This window comes from Alternaria ventricosa (assembly GCF_023758065.1).
Source record: "Alternaria ventricosa strain BMP 2768 chromosome Unknown scaffold_5, whole genome shotgun sequence".
NCBI lineage: Eukaryota > Fungi > Ascomycota > Dothideomycetes > Pleosporales > Pleosporaceae > Alternaria > Alternaria ventricosa.
In genome coordinates, this window is record NW_026055685.1 from 662867 (window position 1) to 687911 (window position 25045).

Genomic DNA, 25045 nt, shown 5'->3' on the forward strand with positions numbered 1-25045 from the left:
TCAAAGCTCCCAGTCCATCAGACTTTTCTCTCAGCTGATGCGCTGCATACTAGTCTTTTCTGCCGCGCGGACGCGCTTAGTTTCGGAAGTGGTGGGATGAAGCAGCCGGAGGGCCGATTACGCGGGGTAAAAATAACTTCCACGGTCATGATGTCGCGCATGCTGAATCTGATGAATTGGTTTTACCGAGGAGATAAGCTTCTTGTAGTGCTATGGTAGTGGCATCAGGAACCCGGTGCTGGATCGCTGTCGGGTCGTTATTCCCAGCCCCCGGGCTGATGGTAGCCTCAGCTGCGATGGACGCTTGAGGGAGGTGCATGATGGCTATTGCTCGGAAAGGCTAGCCGCCAATGACGTCACCAATCGGTTCCTCCGGCCGCTGAGATCGCGCCATGCCTATTTACCTGCCAAGTGCAGCACAGTGAATACAGGTTATTCCATCCCTGTGGGTCAGTACAAGACCAGTGCACGCGACCGATCGCCTCTCCGTCGCCTACGCCTCACTCCTCAGCCTCCATCACCAGCCTCAGCATCTCTACCATCGCTACCCCGCGCGATTGCTGATCGCTGCGCACGGTCGTCAACATGCCCTCCCAAGAAAAGGGCCTCAAGAAGCTCTTTCACCCCTTCAACCATCGCGCTTCTGAAAAGATTGAGGAGATTGAGCAAAAGCTCGAGCACACCAAGTTACGAGGTGCGCATATTAAGGCTGTGCACATCAAGCATAAGATCGGCAAGTTCACCAACCTCTTCAATGCCAACCATCGCCACGACGAGGAGCATGAGAAGGAGACGGACGCCAAGAGGAGCAAGATCGCGGAGAACCACCGCTTCCATAGCTTCGCACCAGAGCGCGACAACAACTTGGTGAAGTGGTATGTCGATGGTAGGGATTACTTCTGGGCCGTTGCCGAGGCATTGGAGCAGGCGAAAGAGACCATCTACATTGCGGACTGGTGGCTCAGCCCTGAGCTCTTCCTAAAGCGACCTCCCTACTATAACCAGCAATTTCGACTGGATCAAGTGCTCAAGCGCCGTGCAGCTGCTGGTGTGAAAATCTATATTTCTGTGTACAAGGAGGTGAGGTCATCAATCTGCGTCAAATAAACAGCAGCTTATACTTACTCAGGTTTCTGCGGCTCTCACATGCAACAGTCAGCATACCAAGAAGGCACTCATGGGCCTGTTTGAAGAAGGCGAACCTGGGTACGGAAACATCAAGGTGATGAGACATCCTGACCACAATGTCTTCGAGAATGCTTCGGATATGACGTTCTACTGGGCGCATCACGAGAAGTTCATCGTCATCGACTATGCCATGGCCTTTATCGGTGGACTGGACTTGTGTTACGGCCGATGGGACGACAAGCAGCACCCGCTTGCCGATGCCCACCCGTCTGGTGTTCAAAACCAAATCTTCCCGGGTCAGGACTACAACAACAACCGTATCATGGACTTTGAGAGCGTTGATGACTGGAAATCGAACAAGCTGAACAAGCTCGAATTCGGTCGCATGCCGTGGCACGATGTCGCAATGGGTGTCATTGGCCCAGCGGTTTACGACATCGCTGAGCATTTCGTCTTGCGATGGAACTTCGTGAAGCGAGAAAAATACAAGCGTGATGAAAGATACGATTGGCTCACCATGGAAGGACGTGAAGGCGCCGACGAAGATCTGATCGGAGTGCAACGGCCCAAGTTCCCTGTTGGCCAATATGTACACCATCCTCTCACACAGCTGAACAGCAAGAACCTCGACAACCGTGGAACTGTACACGCGCAATTAGTCAGAAGTAGTGGCGACTGGAGTATGGGCATTGATCCTCATGAGCAGAGTATCCAGAACGCATACTGCGAGATCATCCGTAACGCGCAACACTACGTCTACATTGAGAATCAGTTTTTCATTACGGCAACGGGTAAACACGACCAGAGCCCTGTCCACAATCAGATCGGAGCTGCAATGGTCGACGCTATCGTTTCAGCAGCTAAAGAGCAGCGCAACTTCAAGATCGTCATTGTCATTCCAGCGATCCCGGGGTTTGCGGGAGATCTGCGAGATCAGGCCGCTGCTGGAACACGAGCTATCATGGACTATCAATTCAAGAGTATCTGCCGAGGAGAAGAAAGCATCTTCGGACAGATCAAAAAGGCTGGTGTCGATCCAAAAAAGTACATTTTCTTCTTCAACCTTCGTTCATACGACCGTATTAATGTCACCCCCACGCTTAAGGAGCGCGAGAAGAAGTCCGGGAAGTCGTACATGGATCTGGAAGCAGCTGAGATTGACGAGCTGGAAGCGCCACCGGAAGAGGGAGGTGACGAGGCACGACGCAAAGCCGCTGAGATGAGGAAAGCGTACATGGATGAGGAGGAAGATGTGGGCAAGGGTGACCAGGGTGGTGTTATTGACCCAGACTCGATTGCCGATGACGCGATGCTTACAGAAAAGAAGCCCAGTGAGGAAGCTTGGGAGGGCGAAGAAGAAGAGGAGAAAGAGCACTTCTTCCAAGAGGAGCTTTACATCCACGCCAAAATCTGCATCGTCGACGACAAAACCGTAATCTGCGGATCCTCCAACATCAACGACCGCTCCCAATTGGGCTTCCATGACTCCGAACTCTCCATCGTCCTACAAGACACCGCAGAAATCGACACTGAGATGGACGGAAAGCCCTACAAAGCCGCAAAACTCGCCCACGAACTCCGCAGCAGTTTATGGCGCGAACATCTCGGCCTCCTCCCACCTCAAGCCCTCAACGCCGCCGACGACCCTAACGCGCAGCCCCCTGGCGAGAACTCGCCAAACGACCCCATGCCCGGCCCCGAAGCAGACTTTGTCTCTGACCCTCTGTCACCCAAACTCTGGGACGAATGGACCGAGCGCGCGACTACCAACACTGAGGTGTTCAGATCGCTGTTTCACGCTGATCCCGATGACAATATCCTCACGTTTGAGGACTACGACAAGTTTACGCCGAACCCGTCTGGAGACAAGGAACATAAGCAGGGTCATTTGTATGACATGGTTAGGCCTGTTAAGGAGATTAGAGCGGAGTTGGACCGTGTCAAGGGGCATTTGGTGTGGATGCAGTTGAAGTTTTTGGAGAATGCGGATATGGCTGAGAGGGGGCTGCAGGTTAACTCTTTTACTGAGAGTGTGTATACTTGAGGTGGATACATGGTGGTGGGAAGAGGTGGTAGGAAGAGGTGGCTGGCTGTTGGCGCTGGGCGATTGGACGAGTCGCATCGGTGTATCGTTCGATTCGGTTGTGTTTTCTTTATGATTCCCTATTACGTATCCTCGACGTCTTTATGACCTGAATTTATGCTTCTTCTTCTTATGGAACGGCGATATGTCTTCTTTCCTGTGCAGCACATGCGATGACACGGCGACAAGAGAAAACCCCAATGAAGAATACACAAGTGGCAACAAACTCGTAGTAGCCGACTCACATTACCGCGGAGATCGTCAACTCAATACACAAAAACACAGGAAACGATAACGAGTAGATGAAGTCCCGAAGGCCCAGTGTAATATTCCAATTGTACAAGCAAACATCTTTTGTAGTCCCCAACTGACTTCTTCAAACACCAAACGTAACCTCTTCAACCCTCTATCGCCTCCTAACCTCCACATCACCCTCTCCTTCATCCGTCATCTCCTCATCGTCGTCATCATCACCCTCTTCTTCCCACTCCAAAGCCCCGGCAAAATTCCTCGTCTCACTCCCGTCAGAGACAAACAGCCCTGTACCCGCCGAAGTAGGTACAGCCGACGAAGGCGCAGCAGAAGGAGATGCTATAAATGTCATCGCATCGCCCTCTTCACTGTTCGGCCTTTCCTCTTGCCCAAGCTCAGACTCAACGACGGACTGCTGCGTACCATCGTCCTCCCACGCCAGCGCCGCCTCAAAGTTCTGTGCTTCTGTCTCGTCTCGCACGAACAGGCCGCCTGATCCCGGTGATGTGGGGGCGACGGACATTTGCTCGTCTTCGACTTGATCGTTTGGTGGGTGGTCGAACTCTGAGTTGGAGTAGAGTGGAGATTGGAGGGTAAGGTCTTCGTACTCATTAATTGGCCTCTCTTCGAATTCTGGACCTGGGTATAGGGGAGATTGAAGTGTGAGATCTTCATGCTCATCATCTGGCCTCTCTTCAAATTCCGGAATTGGGTAGAGTGGGGACTGGAGGGTGAGGTCTTCTTCCTCATCCTCTGTTTGCCCTTCATGTCGCGGTTGTGGTGACGGCCAGACGACGGGGGACAGCAGGCCATCGTCCTCATCGAATGTTGGTGGGGGCAGGGGAGTGTTTTGCGCGTCCGAGTCGGATATGGGGTCGTCGGAGAGTTCCATTTTATCGTCGTCCTGCGGCGGCGACGGCGGTGGTGGTAGTGGAGCAATGGGTTCAGCAGCATTCAGGTGCGCATCAGAGTCTACATCCATGCTAGATTCATAGCTTGACGATGACTCTGCAGATGATATCTCGATTGGTTGATGGCTTGAGCTGCCTGTAGTCGGCTGACGAGCAGGAGACCTACCAGCCGGTTGGCGAACAGCTGGTCGGGGAGGCAACATTGGCGCGACAGGAGCGCGAACGGGTACTGCCGGAGTGTATGTCGCAGCCGCAGGTCTGAGTACCGGTATGTCTAAACTTGGAAGTGGGGCCCTGTACTGTTGAGCATGTGTTCGTGGTCGAGGTGGAGCAGGCTGCAGGGGAATGAAGGTGAAAGGTGAGGAGAAGTACCTTGAATTTGGGTATCGGTCAGCCGGTATTGGTGGACCAATGGTGTATACATTGGTCGAGTTGGTGTTCGGTCGCTGAGATGCTGGTCGACGGACGGCTGGAACAGGTTGAGCCGGCGGTGGTACTGGCCGAGGTGGTGGACGTTGAGCGGGTTGTGTTGCGCGTCCACGTCCGCGTCCACGTGCAAGTCCACGTCGAGGTCCACCTCCAGGACGTATCGCTGGACGACGCGTAGGCGCGGGAGCAGGTGTAGTGGGTGGATCGTTCGCCGGAGGGTACTCGTAAACTCCTTGCTCGTTCATTGGAGGCAGCGGCGGCATAGTCCAAGGTACTACTGGCGATCCAGGCTCAGATGTGGGGCTGACTGGTGAAGGTGAAGGTTCCTTCCTCTTGTAGTAACCTCGAGGTTCATGTCGAGCCCTCGTGACGAAATGGGCAAAGAATAGTCTGTTGGCGCCGACGAAATAGATACCGTCATTCCAGTCCTCCTTCGTCAACAGTTCGTCCTCCACACAATGTGTTTCTCGAGAGAAATGGAAATGTAGTCTGAAATAGCGTTCATCACGGTTGAAGGCGTGAAACGTGTACTCAATGAGGTTGTCCCAGTCGCTCAAGTCAGACGCGCGTCGGCGGTATAAGTCTGGACCAATGGCGAAGTCTCTGACTTCGATCAAGGTAGGGCTGGTGGCCGACATCTCGAATCGCGGTGGTGAGTATTGGGGTGAGTGATTGAACGTGGGTGAGGATATATAAGGAGCTGAGTTACGAAGGAGAGATAGCGCAGGCAGTTGGAATTTCTTTGAGAGATATATATTGTGCGCGTGCGTGTAGCGATTGCTAGTGGAAGTCACACGGACGCAAAGGCAACGACAAACGGGAAAGAGAGGGGGTAGAATGACATCAGAAGCTCGTGACTTGATTGTGTACCTAGCAATGAAGGACTTTTGTATATATCCAGCGGCCAAATGCGGTCAAGCGGCTTTCGCTCAGTGTTGAACACCGCCTTCGGGAACGTCTGTAGAATCTGAAAAAGAGTCTGTTTCGTCATCGTTCGCGGCAGTCGCGATAGCTTGCTTGGTCTCTGCTGCTCTCCTCCTTTTCATCATGTCTCTCTCTTGATCACCTGACCCATGCACCACAGACTTCTCGTTTGTCTCCCTCTTCGTCCTGATCATTGCTCTGATCGCGTCAGAGAGCTTCCCCAGCGGCAATGCTACGAGCGACTTTGAGAGATTTACGTCCTTTAACGGAATCTGTATCTCACCGTTCCTGTCCGTATGTCCAGTGTGTCGTGCGGGAATATACGCAATGACGTTGTTCTTCTTATTCAGCATTGCACGAACAGCAGGACGTTTGTGTGGTGTAAGACACCAGTGTTCCTTCGCATGGCCGATGACGACTCCTTCTTTGCGCAGGATTGGGTGCTTCGTATCATCGATGATGATGAATGACACCTCAGATGCGGTAGCTTCAGGGACGATCGGCAGTGACGGACTCACGGTAGAGAGATCAGAATCTGGAGGTGTACTCGTGTCGTGAGGTGCATTTCGCTCTTCGACCATAGCTTTTATGGCTCGCGTTCTCTCTTCGCCGAAGGTAAACTTGACCAGCTCGGGTGTATATTCCACGTGCGTCATCGCGATCTGTATGTCTCCTTTGATTGCGCTCCGTTTTGAGTATCTCGCGGGAATGTAAGCGACTACAGCGCCGACTTTGCTGATCACGGCGCGAACGACAGGGCGAACATTAGGATCGAGACAGCTTTGTGGGAGGGCGCGCCCAATCACGACGCCAGTGTCGAGATGATGACTGCTGCTCGAGTCATCTACGGTCACCACCTCATTGGCAGCAACCGGTAACGCGAGTGTGCTCTTGAGTGTATAGGTTGACTTGAGGACCGGTTCTGTATTGAAAGGTTTGTGTGGCAATCCCTTTGGAAAGGGCTTAGACGAATCTTTCTTCGATTCTCCGAGGTAATCTTCGATGTCTTCCGTGAACTTTCTCTGCATCGTGTCAACCAAGTTCTCAACAAGCGCCTCGCGAATTTACCTTCGTTCGAAGTCCCTGATCGCCATATGTTCCCCGGTACCATAGCTTATCCTCTCCCTCCGCTTCAAAAGGATTGTGTGCGTCCATGCTAGATTCTGGTGGTGGTTCCACCTGTTCGAAGTGTACATATAGTACCAGTTTGCCGTCCACTACGAATTCGGGATCGAAGTAGCCTCCAGCATCCCATTCGCTGGGGCTTATCCGGTCGTCGCAAGCATGACCGTCGAAATGAAGATGCGCGTTGTAGCGTTCCCACGGCTTGACGAAGATGTTGTGCACATTCGCGAGGAATTCCTGTGAGCTTTAGCATGTGATGGCGCTGATCAAGTGCCCATGTCGAAGGCATATGTGGAAGTAAGATACGGCGCATGCTAGATCAGTAACTGGGACGACATACCCAGTAGTTGCGAGCTCGACGGGCCGCAACACGGTAGGTGGTCTCTCGTCCGTTGAATTCGCGGACTAGTATCATGGGAAAAGACTTCATCTTGCCGTGGCGGGGAACTGGGAGTCTTGGAAGTAGACCGACAGAAGTTTGACAGTGCAAGCCCTCAGGTAGCCGAGTATAATCTAGTGGCGACATCGCAGTGAGAGAGACGTGGCATGGAAGCGTGGCACGTGTCAACTTGAGGCGCAAAGAAGATGGGGTGAGATGCGCTGGTTTCATTGCTGGGAACTTGATAATGGGTATCTTAAGAAATATTCAACGCGCTTCAAAACAACGTACTGCTTCCCGCGATTGGGTGTGCCTAGATATCGGCCATGCCGGCATTGCCATTGAGCTTCCGGTTATTCTCCTTCCCTCTGCCTTTGGTCTTCTTGTTGTTGCCATCGGTGACAGCAGTGCTGCTGATGGCTCTCTTCCTGCGCCCCGCTTTAGCGCTTGCGATGGAGGACGGCGTTTCTTCTCTCGATGCACTGGTCACATCTTCCGTCAGGAATTTCCCACTGCCAGCAGCCTCTCGCACTAAAGATGTATAGAGCTCTTGTACGGCGAGTTCGCTTGCACTTGCGTCTTGTGATGCGCTGCCTTCATCGGAGAAGGACGTGTCCGCTAGCGGGTCGGGTGCGACGAGTTTGAGGCGTTCGGTGCCGAGGTGGAAGCTGTTACAAGTGATTCGGGATATCTGGACTTTGGGGTGGGATATGTCGAGAGCGAGGTGCTGTTGCAGATATGCGGCCAGGGCAGCTGTAAAGGGCTTGTCCTGGGTAGCTTGGAGCAGCCTGCCTCTTTCGACGAAACCGGAGATGTCGCCGCCTGCGACTGTGATCTCTACGTGTTTGAGGAGAGTTGTGGTATTGGGGAATGCCAATTGAATATGTAGCTGCCTTATAATGTCTTGTATGGACTGGGTCGAGTACCTCGCTGCGAGGTGCTTGAAGTAGGTCTCGAGACTCGAGGTGATGAAAGGCGAGGGCAGCTTCAGGGGCGCAACGTGGGTATCGAAGGTGGTTCGGAGGTAGTTGAGGAAAATGTCGCGTATTGGGCCCGGCATCTTCACGAATAGTAGGGGCAGCGACGTGAAGCCCGTTTGCGAGGAAGTGACACCCGGGTCGCGCAGCAGGAGCGCATTGTACGACTGCTTCTCGTACTCGAGGCTCACTTCTAGTCCACGCGCCCGCTCTGGAGTGAGCTGGAAGACGGCGGATAGCTGTGACGCATCGGGGTCCATCGACTGGCGATGTCGGTCAATCCAGGCATCCTCGTCGCCAATCAGCTCCCAGGTGCACTCGTCCAATGGGCCCAGTTTCGCAGTGTCGTCGGCAGCGGCAAAGTCGACCTGCACGCCGCGCACGTTGTCGCCCTTGAGCTGTTCCTTGAGGCGCTTGGCATGGGTGCGGAGTGAGGCGTCGACTAGGAGGGGAGTGTCGTGGCAGTGGAGCGGGGACAGGCGGTACAGGTTGTACGTGCGGTTGTAGAGTGGGTACGGGGGGATTTGGGCCATGCTGATGTCAGCTATCTTATCGCGCGGAGGGTCGACGCGTGCGGGTGCTCAGAGGCGGGCGTGCAGGCGTCCATGGGCGTTGCGTTGGAAGACGCTGGCGGCATCGAGACGCGTCGGCGGAGACAGCAGGAGCGAGTGCGAGCGGATATGACGCAGCGTGTTGTTGGACGATTTGCGTGGTCCGTGCCTTCCGCAACACTTTCTTTAGTGACCCCGCTAAAACAGGGCCTGTCGAGAAGGTTCTCTTTTCTTCGACGTATTGCCAGCAAGTCATCACGCAGCGGTCACTTGAAATTTGCGATCCCGTGTCTGTCTATCTTTTACACGACTCCTCCAAACACGACTTTCACCGCACACACTCCCTCCACGTTTGCCCACACATACCCCGCCATCAGAGATAAACATGTCTGTAGTAGGTGTTGATTTGGGAACGCTCAACAGCGTCATTGCTGTTGCGCGGAATCGCGGTGTCGATGTGGTGAGTAGCCCCGGTCGTATACCGTATACCAAAATACTGACGCCAGTAGATTGCAAATGAGGTTTCCAACCGCGCGACACCGTAAGTAGATCCCCAGCGCACACAACGCAGCACATACTAACAATTTCGCAGGTCGCTAGTAGGCTTCGGCCCCAAGAGCAGATACGTCGGCGAGACGGCCAAGAACCAGGAAATCTCCAACCTCAAGAACACCGTCTCCTCCTTCGTCCGCCTCGCCGGCCGCAACCTCACAGACCCCGATGTCCAGGTCGAGCAAGACTTCATATCCGCGCCGCTCATCGACATGGGCGGCCAGGTCGGCGCTGAGGTGACATATCTGGGCAAGAAGGAGCAGTTCACTGCCACCCAGATCACCGCCATGTTCCTCACCAAGATGCGCGCCACAGCATCTGCCGAACTCAAACTCCCCGTCAACGACGTCGTCCTCAGCTGCCCCGTCTGGTACACCGACTCCCAGCGCCGCGCTATCCTCGACGCGGCCGACATCGCTGGCCTCAAGTGCCTGAGGCTCATCAACGACAACACCGCAGTCGCTCTCGGCTGGGGAATCACAAAGCTGGACCTCCCAGCGCCCGAGGAGAAGCCACGGAGAGTTGTCTTCGTCAACATCGGCCACAGCAACTACACCGCTACCGTCGTTGAGTTCAAGAAGGGCGAGCTCGCCGTCAAGTCGAGCGCCTGGGACCGCCACTACGGTGGACGCTACATCGACAAGGCCCTTGTCGAGCACTTCGCCAAGGAGTTCAAGGAGAAGTACAAGATCGACGTCATGGAGAACGGCAAGGCCCGCCTCCGTCTGTCGGCCGGTGTAGAGAAGTTGAAGAAGGTCCTTTCCGCAAACAACCAGGCCCCCATCAACGTCGAGTCCATCATGAACGACGTCGATGTCCGCGGTATGCTCAAGCGCGAGGAGCTTGAGGAGCTGATCAAGCCCCTCATCGACCGTGCTACCGCCCCTATCGAGCAGGCTCTCGTCGAGGCCAAGCTCACCACTGCCGACATCGACGCCATCGAGATGGTTGGTGGCTGCACACGTGTGCCCGTCCTCAAGGCCAAGATCCAGGACTACTTCGGCAAGCCTCTCTCCTTCACTCTCAACCAGGATGAGGCTGTCGCTCGTGGTTGCGCTTTCTGCTGCGCCATTCTCTCGCCAGTATTCCGTGTCCGTGATTTCTCCGTTCACGACATGGTCAACTACCCCGTTGAATTCACCTGGGAGAAGTCGGAGGACATCCCGGATGAGGACACCAACCTGACCGTCTTCAACAAGGGCAACGTTATGCCATCTACCAAGATCCTCACATTCTACCGGAAACACCCATTCGACCTCGAAGCCAGGTACGCCAAGCCCGAGCAACTACCAGGAAAGATGAACCCCTGGATCGGCCGCTTCTCCGTCAAGGGTGTCAAGGAGGACCCCAAGGGCGACTTCATGATCTGCAAGCTCAAGGCACGTCTCAACGTGCACGGTGTGCTTAACGTCGAGTCTGGATACTACGTTGAGGAAACTGAAGTTGAGGAGCCAATTCCCGAGTCTCCGTCAGCAGAGAAGAAAGAGGGTGATGTACGTTCCGAATTTCCTTCTGATCCTAGTAACGGGCGGCAAAGCCCGCCCGAGCCTGCCGCGAAACGACACAAGCCTGACGCTGATCCTGTACTTGCGCGTCCTACTTCTGCGCACGCAACAAATGAGCTAACAAATTATGCGCAGGCAATGGACGTTGACAAGGACGCCGCCAAGGAGCCACCGAAGATGCGCAAGGTCAAGAAGCAGCAGCGTAAGGGTGACCTGCCACTATCCGCAGGCACTGCTTCGCTTGACGAAGAGAGCAAGCAGACCCTGGCCGAGAAGGAGAACTCCATGATCATGGAGGACAAGCTCGTCCAAGACACCGAGAACGAGAAGAACAACCTCGAGAGCTTCATCTACGAGCTCAAGGACAAGATTCTCGACGTCTACGCTGAATTCGCCAGCGACGAAGAGAAGGCTAAGCTCAACACCAAGCTCGAGACCATCGAGGTAAGTCCCATCAATAGTACGATGTATAAACCGCGCTGACACCTACACAGGAATGGTTATACGACGAGGGTGACGACGCGTCAAAGGCACAGTACGTCTCCAAGAAGGAGGACATCCGCTCCATCGCCGGCCCCATCATTCAGCGCTACAACGACAAGATCGAGGGCGAGCGACAAGCGGCCATGGAGAAGCACCAAAAGGAGCACGCCGCCAAGCAAGCCGAGCTTGAGCGCGCAAAGCGGGAAGCCGAGTCCAAGAAGCAGGCTGAGGCGCCGCCGGCGGAAGAGCCAAAAGACGCGGAGATGACAGACGCCGAAGCACAAAAGCCTGACGGCGTTGAGGAGGCTTCTTAAGCAGAGAGGCATCTGCGATGGCGTAACGGCAAAGTGAAAAGCATTTGGTCGGCGTGGTATACTAAAGGGCTACGTTTGGCGCCGAGGGGAAAGTTTTCTCTGTTCGACTTTTCTTCCTGTTTTCTCTGTGATGACGATCATGGTAATGCGATGCTTATGATAGACTAGTCCATAGACGAACGAACACGATATCCAGTTTTGGAACTACAATGATATGTTCCGCTGCTTCCTTCATTTGGATCTAGGCGTTCTTTCCTGAACGGGGTGCTAGGACAATATCACATGATCATACACGAGCCCTTCGACTGCTGCTCCTCTTGCTCCTTCTTGTCTAGAAGCTCTTCTAGAGCATCTGTTTTCGCAGACCCAAAGAGATCCCTCAAGACACTACCAACGGCTGACACCGATTCCGTTTTAGGGAGATACGAATTCCTCTGGGCACCATGTTGGATGAGCAATTGGCAACATTGGTACCAAGCGCTAGTGAGACTCCCTGAAGGCTTTGTGCCACCCTTGTGCGCACGCAATACGGTCTCATGTATCGAAAGTAAAAAGAGCAGCCAGACTGACTTGCCGTCGTTCAGATGAACTTGCTGATTTGGATCCGCTCCGCGATCGAGGAGGAGCCGTACCATGTCCACATTCACGCTCGGGTCATCGCGCTTGGAGTGGTATCGCATGCTGATAGGTGTGATGCGACGTGGGCGGAGCGCGTAGTCGAGTAGTGGCCGCCCGCCTTTTCGCATGTTGTTTGAATTGGCGTCTAACTTTGCACGAACGTATTTCACGAGACGAGCTTGCACAGCCAAGGCTAGGAAATTGTACTTGTCGCCCTCTCGATAGACGTCAAGCCCTCGTTCCCCAACAGGGTCGCGGGCGTGCGTCCAGTGGTTTCGAACACCGCGTGCGTGGTGAGTATTGACGCTATCCACGGCATCAAGTACCTCTACCAGAGACGATGTAGGACTTTGATCGGCTCTCTCGGTTTCATACGCGTAATAGAGTAGCTCGTCCGTTAGCCCGATGACTTTGTTGATCGAGAGTGGTGCCTTGAGGTCGATGTCCGGGAGTGATTTGAGCATTACAAGGCACATCTTGCATAAGGTAGACGTAGAGCTGAACTTGCCCTTCAGGTTGGCTTGTAGTTGTGAGTAGTAGTTATCCTCCAAGAAATCACGAACAGTTCGATGAAGGAAGTCGACCGGATGACTCAGGAAGAGGGGATGTCTGGAGCGATAATGCGATTAGTGACAGTACCAAACAAGCGTTGATCTGCTTGACAGAACCAGGAGCTCCACTTACTCTTCGTCATTGACAACAAGTAGGTCACTGCATCTGTTCTGGATGCGCCACTTTAACTCGGGATATTGGCTTTCCACATCCCGGTCGCGAAGGGGTCGTATGGGTGCGTCGATAGCATATGCAGCGTTCTTGCGTTCGCTTTCCAGCAGTGAGAAGGCGTACAATGGGAGAGGTTGGAGTTCATCCACAGTTATCAAGAAGATCTGCGACATCTGCTCAAGATACTCTGGTTTAACTCTCTTGAGAATGACCTCGAAGTACTCTTCCAGGTCTGCTGGGAAAAGATTGACGATGTTCCACAGCATGTCGACACCCTCATGCCGATTTACGGCATAGACAAGGTCACGAGTGATGAGAAAGACCCATAGCCATACACCCTGCGCGCGTTCTGCAATCACCTTCATTATCGATGCGCTGGTGGAATCGGCATCCTCCAAATTTTGGAAGTTGTCATTTTCTGCGAGCTCGCGCTGGACATGGCGTCCCATATCTTCTTTGGTAAAGCCCTTGATGTCGAATGTGCGGGAACGATTACTGAAGAACTTCTCGAATACCGAGCGAGGCCGCGTCGAAGCGCAGATCTTGATGTCTTTGGATGCGGAGAGGAACTTCAAAGCACTAACAACGTCCTCCTCAGCTCCGTTGTACTCGTCCAAACCATCGATGAAGAAGCAGAACTTGACCTCTAAATCCTCCTGCGTAGCGATGCGGGCGAAGGTAGCTTTCAGTTCCTCCAAACGCCATTCTTCATGCTCCAGACGACTTGGACACACTATCTCGACGAGTCTGGGCACAGATTTGAGTATTTCGTATAGAAGTGATTGGAAGAGCCCTTCTTGGCTCTTTTGCATTTCGTAACCTTGATTCCAGAAGTAGTAGCTTGCCGTGCAGAGCTTGGTCGTACCGGTCCACTCTTGAAGATATTCGAGGGTGCGAGGGTTTTCAGATACGAATTTCATCAGAGTGGATTTACCACTGCCTGCCTATATTGGCTTTGTCAGCATGAGTCTAGACACAACAAATTCTAGTAAAGAGGTTCTATTTACCCGACCTGTGATACAGAATAGTCCATCGTCTTCATCCGCGCTGGCCAACCAGGCCGTGAAGGAGGTCAAAGATGCATCGAAGATCCACGTGTTCGAAGTTTTGTCGGCATTTGGGATTTGACCCCATCGCCTGTGTAATACTGGGAAGTAGAGACTCCTTATGACAGCGTTCTGATTGATGCATGCCATGTGCTCCTTCCCAAGTGCGTCAAGCTTCGTCTTCAAACTGGCTAATTGCGCCATCTGCATGCCTTCTTCTTTGACACGATCCTGCCGTACCAGACTTAGGATATCGGTTCGCATCTGGTCTAGCTTGGCGTCATAGTTGATTGCCAACGTATCCTGAGTCTTCTTTAGGCCATCGAGTTTCGCTGACAACGCAGAATGATGATCGCTGAACGAAAAGGAAGTCAGCTCTCGAAGGTCCCGACGCTCTATGTCAACATGCCTTTTGATGATGAACTCGACATTCAATCGGATTCGGCTGTCTAACGCTTCAAGCCTTGTTCGTAGGGAAACGATGTCGCGCTGTTTCCAGAAACCTTGGAAGAAGACGCGGCTACTTTCGATGGTCTTCGAACGGCCTTCGCGCATGTGTAGGCGGTCAATAACCTTATGCAACTCTTCGGCTATCTCACGGCACTGTTGTACCATGTCCAAGATGCGTCTTTCGTGCACGGATAGCTTTTGACCAGAAGACTGTTGTTTCTTAACTTGTCCATGGTATCTTACGACGTCTTCTACAATGAGTTCAAGTTCTCGAGTTTCTGCAGAGGTGCCGTGAAGGGAATCGCGTACGTTCCGAGTCCCAGAGGCGAATCTGATGCCGAAGTCGATGAACGATAAGATGTTAGATACAAGCCCGAGAATAGCGAGCGCCTCGGCCATTATCGACTTAAGAGGGAGCTTCGAGCTCCTGCGGGTGCGAGCTGGTGAGGAGTGATGTTGTTAAGAAGCTGAGCGACAACATAGCCCCACCAAGCCTGCAGTCGCTGCCATCCTGATTGGATGATGCCAGGGTTGAGCGCTTAACGAGGCGGAGTACTTGGGGGCGGAAACAGCGCGTTGGGACCGCATAGATGGATACTTACTCGAAGCTATTCGATGAGAGTCGAGAACTATCTTTCCCAGTATTCGTAACAAAATAGTCGCCATATCGATCGCAGACATATCTATCAAGAAGGTGGTTGCAGTGCAAGTTGCATGCGCTTCGACCGTTGTCCGAGTAATCCTTCGAAGGATCGTCCAGCGGGGCTACAAGGCTATAGCTGAGACAGTATCACGAGCCCTTCTAGTGAAGCTGTCTGATTAGTATATTGCGAAGCTGCACGACACAGGGAAGAGAATTAAACGTCCACGAGCTGGAAACAACGGGTGCGTTAGCCTTTACATAGCAGACGCTTCGATCAAGCTGATCAGGATTAGATCAATGCCTCCCCAAAAATCTACTCACAACTCTGCATCTCAGCGATCGTTGCCACATCTACCCTCCCAGCATGTCGCAAATCAGTTGCCGATCAAGGATTCCCTCCGCTCCCCAGTATTTCGCCCTGGCAATGTTGAGAACAACGAACAAAAACCGCTCGTTGGTATAGATTTAAACGGTCGGACTCCAATGTGGCAGCACGACAACCGCTGCATTCGGCTACCAGCACAATTTATTCGACGGCTCCTAGGCGCTTCGTCGCTAGACAAATCTACGCACGACGTCGACCATTCGTCAAACGGTAGATTTTTTGGCGTCCCAGCAGTCCGTCCCGAGAACGTTGAGAACAACGAACAAAGACCTCTCGTCGGTCTGAACTTGAACAGTCGAACGCCGATGTGGCAGCACGATAATACCTACATTCGTCTGCCCGCACAGTTTATTCGATGGTTTCCAGGCGCCATATCCAACGGCCTAGGATTCTTGTTCGGTTCTCTAGTCCCTGTCTATGTTTTTATCGCGACTATTATCGAGAGGCTGATGTCTCCTGTCGTCGTATTCTTGGGCAACATGTTCGAGTTCCTGCATCCGGCTGTCAGGATCATGCTTTGGTTTTGCTTGTTCGCTACAATGATATTCAATGGGAGTCTGCTTGGAATCTCGCTGAGTCGTAGAGAGTCTTCGTTGGTGTTGCTCGCTATCGAAGTCGGGTCGATATTTCTGTGGGCTGTTCTTACTCGCACTGTAATAAACAGATCTGTATCTCGAGATAGATACGATGTAATCTGATCGAGTACGCTCTTCGCATTCCGTCGGTGGTTTCGAGAAAACGCTAGCCTCCTTCAAGGTTGCTAGTCCAACGATGTTGCGAAGACCGACTCCAGCACCACGCTTCCAACATCGTCGCATCTTCCCGAAAGTGTTCGTAGTGATCATGAACAAATAGAGTGCGCCTTTGACTCAGACTGCGCTCTGAGCCTGGTTTGGGCTGGGCATTGAGATGGTACTTTGGGTTACGGTATGATTGTGATGGCTTTGATGGTAGTGACCATGAACCGCCCATACCGTGACTGGGGGTGATCTTCTTCGACGTCTGGCACGGTCTTACGCCAAATTTCGAACACCGAATGATTACGCGTTTTGAAACGCGCTCCTGTGCAGTTCAAAATAGGTGTTAGCCCGCAACCGTCACCTGGGCAAGCGAGTGCAGGTGTTGCGTCCCTTCTCCACCATCATCGGGGCTGAGCAATCAATATTCAGCTGTACCGAGCGAGCGAATGAGAGGGGCGTGACGTGTGCAGGGGTCCGGCTCACCTTCCCGAAGTTTAGCGAGGTTAGGGCTGACAGGCTGTCCGTCCATCCTCAGACTGTCTCGCGTCGTCTTCTGTCGTCTCTCTTGAAACATGCGTCTTAAGCCGCTAACGATCTTCGCAAAACTCAGTGGAGCGACGTCTTCATGTCCGTCACTCTAGTTGGACATCGCTCTCGGTATGCAGCCAGAAGCCAACACACCGAATCAACACATGACTGCAGAAGCTGCGTACCAATCCGTAAGATGTATTGTACGGAGGAAGTCTAAATCAGGGTGCGGAACCTGCAGGTAAGTGGACTCCCTTGTCCAATGATGCGTACTCAACCGATTGGCTGTTTGTTTTGCAGCGATCTGGGGTACTCGGAGATCTATGCCTGTGAACACTTACCGACATCGACTAGAGCACGAAGAGTCAAGTGCGACGAAAACAAGCCTGTGTGCTCTCGTTGTCGCTCCACCGGCCGAACATGCGACGGCTACGGACTGTGGGGTGGCGGAGGGAACACCTACGTTGAACGATACGGCCGAGTGTCAACGTCGATTCAGAAGCCTCCAACCAAAGTCCTGGATGTCGAGGAACTCAGGTATCTACAGTTGTACAAGATCCGGATTGTTCACACGACTTCCGGTTGGTTTGCTTCCAAGTTCTGGAACTCGATTGTGCTACCAGCAGCATCGTCGGAACCGGCTGTTCTTCATGCTGCTGTTGCGTTGAGCGCTGCGCACAGATGCAGTTTCGATGCGGCACAAGCTCCGGATGCGCGGGAGAAGTTCATGCTTCAGCAATATGGCAAAGCAATCCAGTCGCTACAGCCGCTGTTGCGACGTGGAGACAAAGCCTCGGTTACTGTCATTCTGGTCACCTGTCAGTTATTCACCTTGCTTGAGTACCTCCGTGGGCAATATCAACTTGCCGAATCACACCTACGGAACGGTCTAAAGGTTCTGATCAACATGACCACGGAGAAGGATTGCTTACATGATGGTGTCCTTGTAATCAAGCCGTCTTCATATGAAAAGAGTATCGACAAAGGCATCGTGCGCAGCTTCGCGACCCTACATATGCAAAGTAATCTGTTCGGTTCCAGTCTAGAAGATCTCGATGTTTTTCTTCAGCCGATAGACAACACCATACCATACCCTACTTTTACGACTATCGAGGAAGCCAAGGACGCCCTTGATGTGCTGCTGCATGGCATTGTTCTCATAACGCAACGGTATCGAAAGATTGGGCCAGGTACTAAAGACGAAATCGCTGCGGTTACAGCAGGACAAGGAGAGATCGCGAACTATCTTGCGATGTGGTACGAAACGTACCTGGCTACACTTGCCTCGGTCGACAAACTAGCCGCAGCTGCCGGAAAGAAACCAAATGAACCATTGGCGTTCGGCGGAAAGACGCCACCAACAAAGCTTCCGAAAAGCCGCGAACCATCAGTCCTCAAATTGCTACTCATGTATCATGCCATGGCGGGCATAATGTGCGGCTGTCTGCAAGTACACTCTGAGCAGCACTACGAAGCGTATACACAAACGTTTCTCACGATACTTGTACATGCCATACACATCTTCGAAGAGTACTCTTTGGCAAAGTCTATACCCGACAACGTCAACCTCCACGATTCGATTGGTGAATACGGCTTTATTGCGCCTTTGTATTACACGGCTATCAAGTGTCGATACCATCGCATCCGCCTCCATGCTATTCGGCTCCTGCGGGTGATTCCGCTGAAGGAAGGAACGTGGGATTCCTTCACGGCAGCTAATATCGCGGAAACGGTTATGGAGCTTGAAGAGCAAGATACTTGCTATGGGGATAACGCTGGAGACGGCTTCTCTCTCTCAGAAATACCCAATTTGGAAGATTCGTATAGCTGGTGTTTGATGCCGGAGCATAACATGTTCCACAATGTGGAAGCAACGACAAGAGGAGACCTCACGAACGAAGTCGTCGTCACATGCAAAAGACGGCAACTCGACGGTAGTCCAGAGATCATTACCTTCCACGCCAATCCCAAACCCAGACGCAACACCGACAAAGAAAGACATTCTTATACCTGAAGGGGACCAATACAGCTCAAGAACATCGCATGCAAAATCAAAACCATCATTCCAGCGCACCCACTGCTTCCTCGCTAGATCTCCCACCCTTCCATCTCCCGCTGAGTCCAGGCCCACAACCTCTCACCCAATACTCTATCCTTGGACAACTCACTACCCATACCCAACACACCAACAGGTTCATAATACCGTCCACTCAGCACGCCGTCCGCAGTCGCCGCCCAAACCCCGTTCTTGATTCCTTCTTCCAGCGACCCACACCTCTTCGGCGCCACCTCCCGCGCCAGATACTTGATCTGCTCATCACCTCCTTCAGCGCCTTTGTTGAAGATCTCCGTCAAAACATCACCAGGGTGGATCGCCACACTAAGGATCTGCGGGTAGTGCAATGCATACTGGCGCGCGTAGACAACGTTGGCGAGTTTGGACTGCGTGTACTTGTTCACGCCTGACAAGTCTGGTTGTGAAGATTTCAACGTGTCGAACGCGATGCCACCGGCTGGTAGAGCGGCGGTGTGAGCGTGGCCCCGCGAGCTGACGGAAATGACGCGGGGTGTTGAGCCCGTGGACTCCGCAGTGGAAAGCAAGGTCGGTGTGAGTAGTTTAAGCAGGAGTGCGTGACCGACGTGGTTCGTCCCGAATTGCAGTTCGTGGCCTTGAGGTGTTGTGCCAGGGTGGCCGCCCATCTATCGTCGCAAAAAACAAAGGTCAGTTATCGCACACATCGACACATGTGCACAAAGTAAACCGAACAAAAAGAGCTAAGAAACGCCTCAGGGAGAAAGAGTTAGGACATACAATCCCCGCATTCAGCATCAAAACATCCAATCGCCCTCCACAACCCTCCACCACTTCCCTCGCCGCTCTTGCTACCGAGTCGAAACTCGCTAAATCGCATTCTACAAATCGAACGTCGACGGTCGGTGCTGCGGCTTTGATTTCAGCAACAGCAGCATGACCGCTTGCGACGTTGCGAGCCGCGATCCAGAATTGTGCTGGGTTCAAGGTGGCGAGGGAGAGGGCGGTGGCTTTTCCTATGCCGCTGTTTGCGCCGGTTATGAGGACGACTTTTGATGAGAGATATGGGGTAGGCGACATTATTACGCGGATTTGGAGGGGCAACAGAGGGGATTAAGGGAGGAAGCGTAGAAAAACAGGAGTTGGAGGATTGGGGCCGAAGAGTTGGAAGGTGGATGTGGCGCGTGGGTCATATGGTGTATTGCCGTCCATTTATCTATTGCTCCTATTCTTGAGTTTCCGATTTATCCCTTGTGGTTCCAAAAGAGTTCTTGTGCATTCCCATAATGCGTATGATTCGCTAGTGTTTTCCGTTGTTAAGGCGTCCCGGGTGTAAGACTGCGGAGGCGCGAAGGCACCGAGACTCCGATGTAGCGGTACGACATCCTCCGGGGAGCGACAATGAGCTTTACTTGACGCTTAATGATGACTGAGTTGTAGGTAGTCTTGAATAAAATGGCTTTTGGCAGTTCTAACCACCATCTACCGAGATAGGACAGCTGAAGATCATGCCCTCCCACAGACATGGACCTTTCCCCTCCTGACCATCAATCCACCCTACACAACCTCCCATCCTGCATAACAATCCCCTCCCTCTTCCCCCCATCCAAATCCCTAACCTCCCACTCATCACTCCCCACGCCTCCAATCGCCCAAAACACACCTTGAGGATCATATTCCCTCTTCACCCTAGCCAGCCTCTCATAATTACTCCCAAAAAACGCATCCTTCCACTCCCAATCCTGCGCATCCCCTTCATTGATATAACTTCCACTCCCGGGCGTAACATCCCGCCAACCCTGCATATACGCCTGCAGTCTCTGATGTCTTTCTGTCAGCGCATCGTGCGACAGGATGGGTGCTTTGCCGTCCCAGTGCGCGTTGGGCTCATAGGCCTGTGCGTGGAGGACTGTGGTGCGGAACGCCGGGTTTACGCTGTTGTTTGGGTTTCCGGAGACGGAGAGTGTGGGCGCGTAGTTCATGCCGTGGAAGGTTAGGGAGCCGTTTTCGACGACGTGGCGGATGGCGAGGTGGGAGGTTTCTAGTGTGGAGGGGGTGGAGAAGGTGGTGCGGGGGAAGAAGCGGGATGCTATTAGGGTGTGGCCTGTTGTTTCGCCTGTTACTCTTTTGGAAAGAGGCGATGGTTCGTTTGTGGAGTCGTCTTCGTATGAGAAGGCTGGCGTGAGAGAGCGTTTGAGTGTCGGCATAGGTTGCTGGATACCGAGATCATTGAGCTTCTGAAGCAATGGGCGGACAAATCGCCGATATTCGGTGGTAGTTTTGTTGGGAACCGAGATACTGACAGTAAAGGTAAGACCTGTGCTACTACTGCTTGGGTAGATGAAGCTGTAACCTAAGCCGCCTGCGTCACAGATGGCGATCGAGAACTCCCAGTACGCGCGCATGCCGGCCCAGAAGGTTTCTGCAGAGATTGGAGGCGCACTTGATCCGCGGTCTGGTGTCGTTGAGAAATGAACACTGCCTGACGTAATCGAAGTGGCTGGGAATGCTTTGACGACAACGGATGTGATGATGCCGAATGTGCCTGATCTTGGGTCAGTGACAGTCGGATTCCTTGTTCGCTGGGAATAATTACCTCCACCTCCTCCTCTGAAAGCCCAGAACAGGTCTGCATTCTCTTCTTCATGTGCTTCGACCACCCTCCCATCAGCTGTAACAGCAGTGATGGCGAGCACTTGGTCTGCCGCCAGACCATAGTAGCTGGTATAGGCGCTGTGTCCACCACCTTGAAGAAAGCCGCCTGCGATACCTACAGTTGAACCGCCTGCAACAATCATGAGCATATTCTTCTGCCGCATTAGTGTAGACCCCTCAGAAGCTTGGGTACCGGCGGAATAAGCAACAGCTTTTCCTGTATACGAACCAGTAGGTGAGGTGTAGTTCGGATCATATGTCATGCCTTTGAGGTTGTGTGTCCACACACTGAGGGAGTAACCACCGATAGATTTCCCGTTGAAGTCATGACCCGAGTTTTTGATCACAAGGCGGATGTTCTGGTTTCTAGCAAAGTTGACTGCGAGTTGAATGTGCCTCAACGTAGTGGCTCTGACGACGTACTCTGGCCAACCTCCTTGTGAGCAGTTTGAGTTTGGCTGTGAGGTTGGTGTGCATGCGTTCCCGGATGCCCACTGGGACATGATGCTAGTCGGATCGTCGGTACTGTCGTAGTTAGAATCACACAAAGAGCGTCGTTTCGTTACCAGTGAGCTCACTGTAGGTTCATGCCCGCCCAGTTACTCTTGTACTGTTCGCATCTCGCTGCATTGTAGCCGTCACCAGTATAGCAGACGCTGGCGAGCGGTCTAGGCCTTAGTAGCACACCACCGAGCGTATCGTTAAAAGAGGTCCAGACATCCTCACCCGGCCACTCAGCGTCACCCGGAACGATCTTGCAGTTAGCAGACGCCGCAGCTTGTGATGCACTACCAAAGCGCACTGCGTCATCGCGAGCTACATCCTCGTCGGTGAGCTGATCACGCTCCCAATCAAAGTTGAAAGCAGTTGCTGCCGCCGAAAAGAGGAAGAAAAAGAGAGTAGTATAGAGCATCTTCGTGGAGTTGTGGGTGCCACTGTATTGAGGGAAGGACGTAGAGTTGTTGCAGGCAAGCGCGAACGGACTCAATATAGGAAACCACCACCATCACGACGATATACAGATACCCTTATCGCTCTCACTCACCGCAAAGCCAGCCTGTTTGCTCCCCACACACCCCTTCAATGCCTCGACTGTGGGGCTATACGAGCATGTGGTCTTCGCAGGTGTGGGATGACTGAGCTGTGGTGTTCACCTATTGTCCTGCATATACTTGCCGGCTATATAGCTTACCACCGTCCCGGTTCGCAGAGAGAGTTGCAGGCGCGAATCCCGGTCTAGATTTACCATTAGCCCGGGCGTGCAGGGTGATCAACTACGCAACAAAAGAGGCAGAACGACTCAAAGAAGGGAGATATCTTTTCATACAAGGGTTATCATGCAATACGACAGTTGGACAAATGGTCATGGGGGATAGAAAACGCGCCATCCGCTGTACATAAGATCGTCTGTCCCTGAGATCCAATCTCATCTAGCCCAATAGTAAAGTTACACAGTCGTCCCAAATGCACCGAAAATAGAATCAGATTATAGCATAAGCTCGAGAGGGCTCTCAATGGCCTTCTTGAGCTCGCGCATGAACTCGCCACCGACGGCACCGTCGACAACCTTGTGGTCGAAGCTGCCGGTGATGACAATCTGGTCGTCCCACTCAACGCTCGCTGTGCCATCCTCAGCCTGACCAGGTACTGCGACCTTCCTTGTTGTGCCGATTGCGACGATGCAAGCTTGTGGGGGGTTGATGACGGCGGTGAATCGCTCAACAGCGGGGTTCATTCCCATGTTGGAGATGGTGATGGTTCCGCCCTGGTATTCCTCGGGCTTAAGCTTGCCGTCGCGTGCGCGCTTGCCAAGGTCCTTGATCTGGGATGAGATGGATTGGAGGCCGAGTCCGTTGACGTTCTTGACAATGGGGGTCATGAGACCGACGGGGGTAGAGACGGCGACGGAGACGTCGACAGTGTTGTGCTGGCGGATAATGACCTTACCGCCATCCTCGCGCCAGGATGAGTTGGCAGCGGGGACCTTGCGGGCGGCAACAGCGAGAGCCTTGACAAGCAAGTCGTTGACCGAGAGCTTGTACTCGCCGTTAGCTGAGGCGTTAAGAGCTTCGCGGAGCTTGAGGAGCTTAGAGACGGAGATGTTGGAGGCGACGAAGTAGTGGGGGTTCTGCTGCATGCTCTCGCGGAGACGGGTAGCAATGACCTTGCGCATGCTGGTAGCCTCGACGTCCTCGTACGCGGCAGCGGAGGCGCCAGCAGCGGGAGCAGCACCGGCAGCAGGCTTGTACTTCTCAATGTCCTCCTTGGTGACCTGGCCGCCCTTGCCAGTGCCCTTGATGGAACCGATCGGGACGCCCTTCTCGAGCGCGAGCTTCTTCGCGGCGGGGGAGACGGCGGGCTGGCGCTGGAGAGCAGTCTCTAGGCGGTCACCGGTGGACTCAGACTCGATGGAGGCGGGCGCAGACTCCTCCTTGGCGGGGGGAGCGGTCTTGGAGCCAGTGTTCGGGGGCTCGCTGGCTTCGGCGGCGTTGCCCTCCTTGGAGGGAGTGTCGGCCTTCTTGTCACCACCGGCGTCCTCGATGGAGAAGCTCTCGAATGCGGAGACGTCCTCGCCCTCCTCAACCATAACAGCGATGGGCTGCGGAAGTCAGCATGGTATCCTCGAAAGCTTGCGTACCTCGACTTACGCTTCCAACAGCGACGTCCTTCTCGCCAGCGTCGCGGAGGATCTTGGCGATGGTGCCCTCCTCCTGGAACTCAAAGTCCATCTGTGCCTTGTCCGTCTCGATCTCGACGAGGACGTCACCGGGCGCTATTGAGTCGCCGACCTTCTTCTGCCATGCGCCAATGTTTCCGGCAGTCATGGTTGGGGAGAGGGCGGGCATGCTAATAACGCTGTGCGAGGGGTAGGCTGCGGGCTGCGTTAGCAATGCGATGGCCAGCGGAGTATCTCGTCGCGAGGGACGCGGTGGAGTGCTCACACTTGGAGGCATAGTAGCGTGCGAGCGCGGACAGGGCTGGTGTGCGTCTGTATACGGCGTGTCAGCTGTGCTCGTTGGAGGATTGTGGGCAATCAATGCCAGGCAGGAGCGAAGCTAACGTACGCGGAGCATCTCGAGGTGGGCAGGGCGCCGCGCAGGGCAATTGACCCCCGCGAGCTCAATTGGCTCCCAGCCCGGGACAGCAGAGTTGTGGTTGCGGGCATTGTGTTGGGATGCCGGGCGCTGAGATTTTACTCCAAGCGACGTGAAATGGGGGAAGGCGAGCTTGTCGGGCGAGGGCGACAGGCAGACAGAGGTGAGCGAGCTGGAGGCTCAGGCGCTTAGCGGTCAGGGCTGGAGGAGATGGAAGACTGTTCAACGAAAAGTTTAGTGCAGCTGGTTGGAGACCCGGCGACTAGCGTTCTCTCCCGATGAGGGTCTATGCTGGATGCGACATTTCCCGGCAGGACGCAAAGTGTGGCGACAGGCTGTGGCTGAAGCAGGTGCAAGTGTGGCGCCACAGTACCCTAGCCTACCGCGCGGCTGGTCCCAGGTACGTAACTAGCCAGGAGCAAAGACACAAAGTGTCATCTCAGAGCACGACTCGCTCAACGCCTGCACAGACTCGCCCGCTGTCCGCTGCTCTGCACTGCATTGCGCCAGTTCCAGT

At 53.6% G+C, this 25045-nt stretch overlaps 10 protein-coding genes across 10 annotated transcripts; 3 read left to right on the forward strand and 7 right to left on the reverse strand.

The window, feature by feature from the left end:
* Positions 1–585: 585 nt before the first annotated feature.
* J4E93_003594 (uncharacterized protein) lies at positions 586–3172 on the forward strand (the record flags this gene model as incomplete). The annotated part of the gene is made up of 2 exons (XM_049341528.1): positions 586–1080; positions 1130–3172. The coding sequence occupies 2 exons, from the start codon at positions 586–588 to the stop codon at positions 3170–3172; spliced, it is 2538 nt and encodes an 845-aa protein (XP_049201033.1).
* A 445-nt stretch (positions 3173–3617) lies between these two features.
* On the reverse strand, positions 3618–4445 carry J4E93_003595 (uncharacterized protein; the record flags this gene model as incomplete). Its single annotated transcript, XM_049341529.1, has 2 exons — positions 3618–4367; positions 4440–4445. 2 exons carry the CDS (start codon positions 4443–4445, stop codon positions 3618–3620), a joined length of 756 nt encoding a protein of 251 aa, XP_049201034.1.
* Positions 4446–5732: 1287 nt separating this feature from the next.
* Positions 5733–7282, reverse strand: J4E93_003596 (uncharacterized protein; the record flags this gene model as incomplete). Its single annotated transcript, XM_049341530.1, is given in 3 exon segments — positions 5733–6782; positions 6796–7089; positions 7193–7282. The coding sequence occupies 3 exon segments, from the start codon at positions 7280–7282 to the stop codon at positions 5733–5735; spliced, it is 1434 nt and encodes a 477-aa protein (XP_049201035.1).
* Positions 7283–7544: 262 nt separating this feature from the next.
* Positions 7545–8741, reverse strand: J4E93_003597 (uncharacterized protein; the record flags this gene model as incomplete). The annotated part of the gene is made up of 1 exon (XM_049341531.1): positions 7545–8741. One exon carries the CDS (start codon positions 8739–8741, stop codon positions 7545–7547), a length of 1197 nt encoding a protein of 398 aa, XP_049201036.1.
* A 403-nt stretch (positions 8742–9144) lies between these two features.
* Positions 9145–11613, forward strand: HSP88 (Heat shock protein hsp88; the record flags this gene model as incomplete). The annotated part of the gene is made up of 5 exons (XM_049341532.1): positions 9145–9219; positions 9269–9300; positions 9352–10894; positions 10952–11260; positions 11311–11613. 5 exons carry the CDS (start codon positions 9145–9147, stop codon positions 11611–11613), a joined length of 2262 nt encoding a protein of 753 aa, XP_049201037.1.
* A 278-nt stretch (positions 11614–11891) lies between these two features.
* Positions 11892–14615, reverse strand: J4E93_003599 (uncharacterized protein; the record flags this gene model as incomplete). The annotated part of the gene is made up of 4 exons (XM_049341533.1): positions 11892–12840; positions 12916–13898; positions 13962–14355; positions 14455–14615. The coding sequence occupies 4 exons, from the start codon at positions 14613–14615 to the stop codon at positions 11892–11894; spliced, it is 2487 nt and encodes an 828-aa protein (XP_049201038.1).
* Positions 14616–16942: 2327 nt separating this feature from the next.
* Positions 16943–18760, forward strand: J4E93_003600 (uncharacterized protein; the record flags this gene model as incomplete). The annotated part of the gene is made up of 2 exons (XM_049341534.1): positions 16943–16949; positions 17103–18760. The coding sequence occupies 2 exons, from the start codon at positions 16943–16945 to the stop codon at positions 18758–18760; spliced, it is 1665 nt and encodes a 554-aa protein (XP_049201039.1).
* A 74-nt stretch (positions 18761–18834) lies between these two features.
* J4E93_003601 (uncharacterized protein) lies at positions 18835–19858 on the reverse strand (the record flags this gene model as incomplete). Its single annotated transcript, XM_049341535.1, has 2 exons — positions 18835–19446; positions 19673–19858. 2 exons carry the CDS (start codon positions 19856–19858, stop codon positions 18835–18837), a joined length of 798 nt encoding a protein of 265 aa, XP_049201040.1.
* Positions 19859–20325: 467 nt separating this feature from the next.
* J4E93_003602 (uncharacterized protein) lies at positions 20326–22346 on the reverse strand (the record flags this gene model as incomplete). The annotated part of the gene is made up of 3 exons (XM_049341536.1): positions 20326–21323; positions 21375–21958; positions 22012–22346. The coding sequence occupies 3 exons, from the start codon at positions 22344–22346 to the stop codon at positions 20326–20328; spliced, it is 1917 nt and encodes a 638-aa protein (XP_049201041.1).
* Positions 22347–22919: 573 nt separating this feature from the next.
* On the reverse strand, positions 22920–24599 carry MRP3 (Component of pyruvate dehydrogenase complex, mitochondrial; the record flags this gene model as incomplete). Its single annotated transcript, XM_049341537.1, has 4 exons — positions 22920–24032; positions 24082–24305; positions 24376–24422; positions 24499–24599. 4 exons carry the CDS (start codon positions 24597–24599, stop codon positions 22920–22922), a joined length of 1485 nt encoding a protein of 494 aa, XP_049201042.1.
* Between the last annotated feature and the right edge of the window lie 446 nt (positions 24600–25045).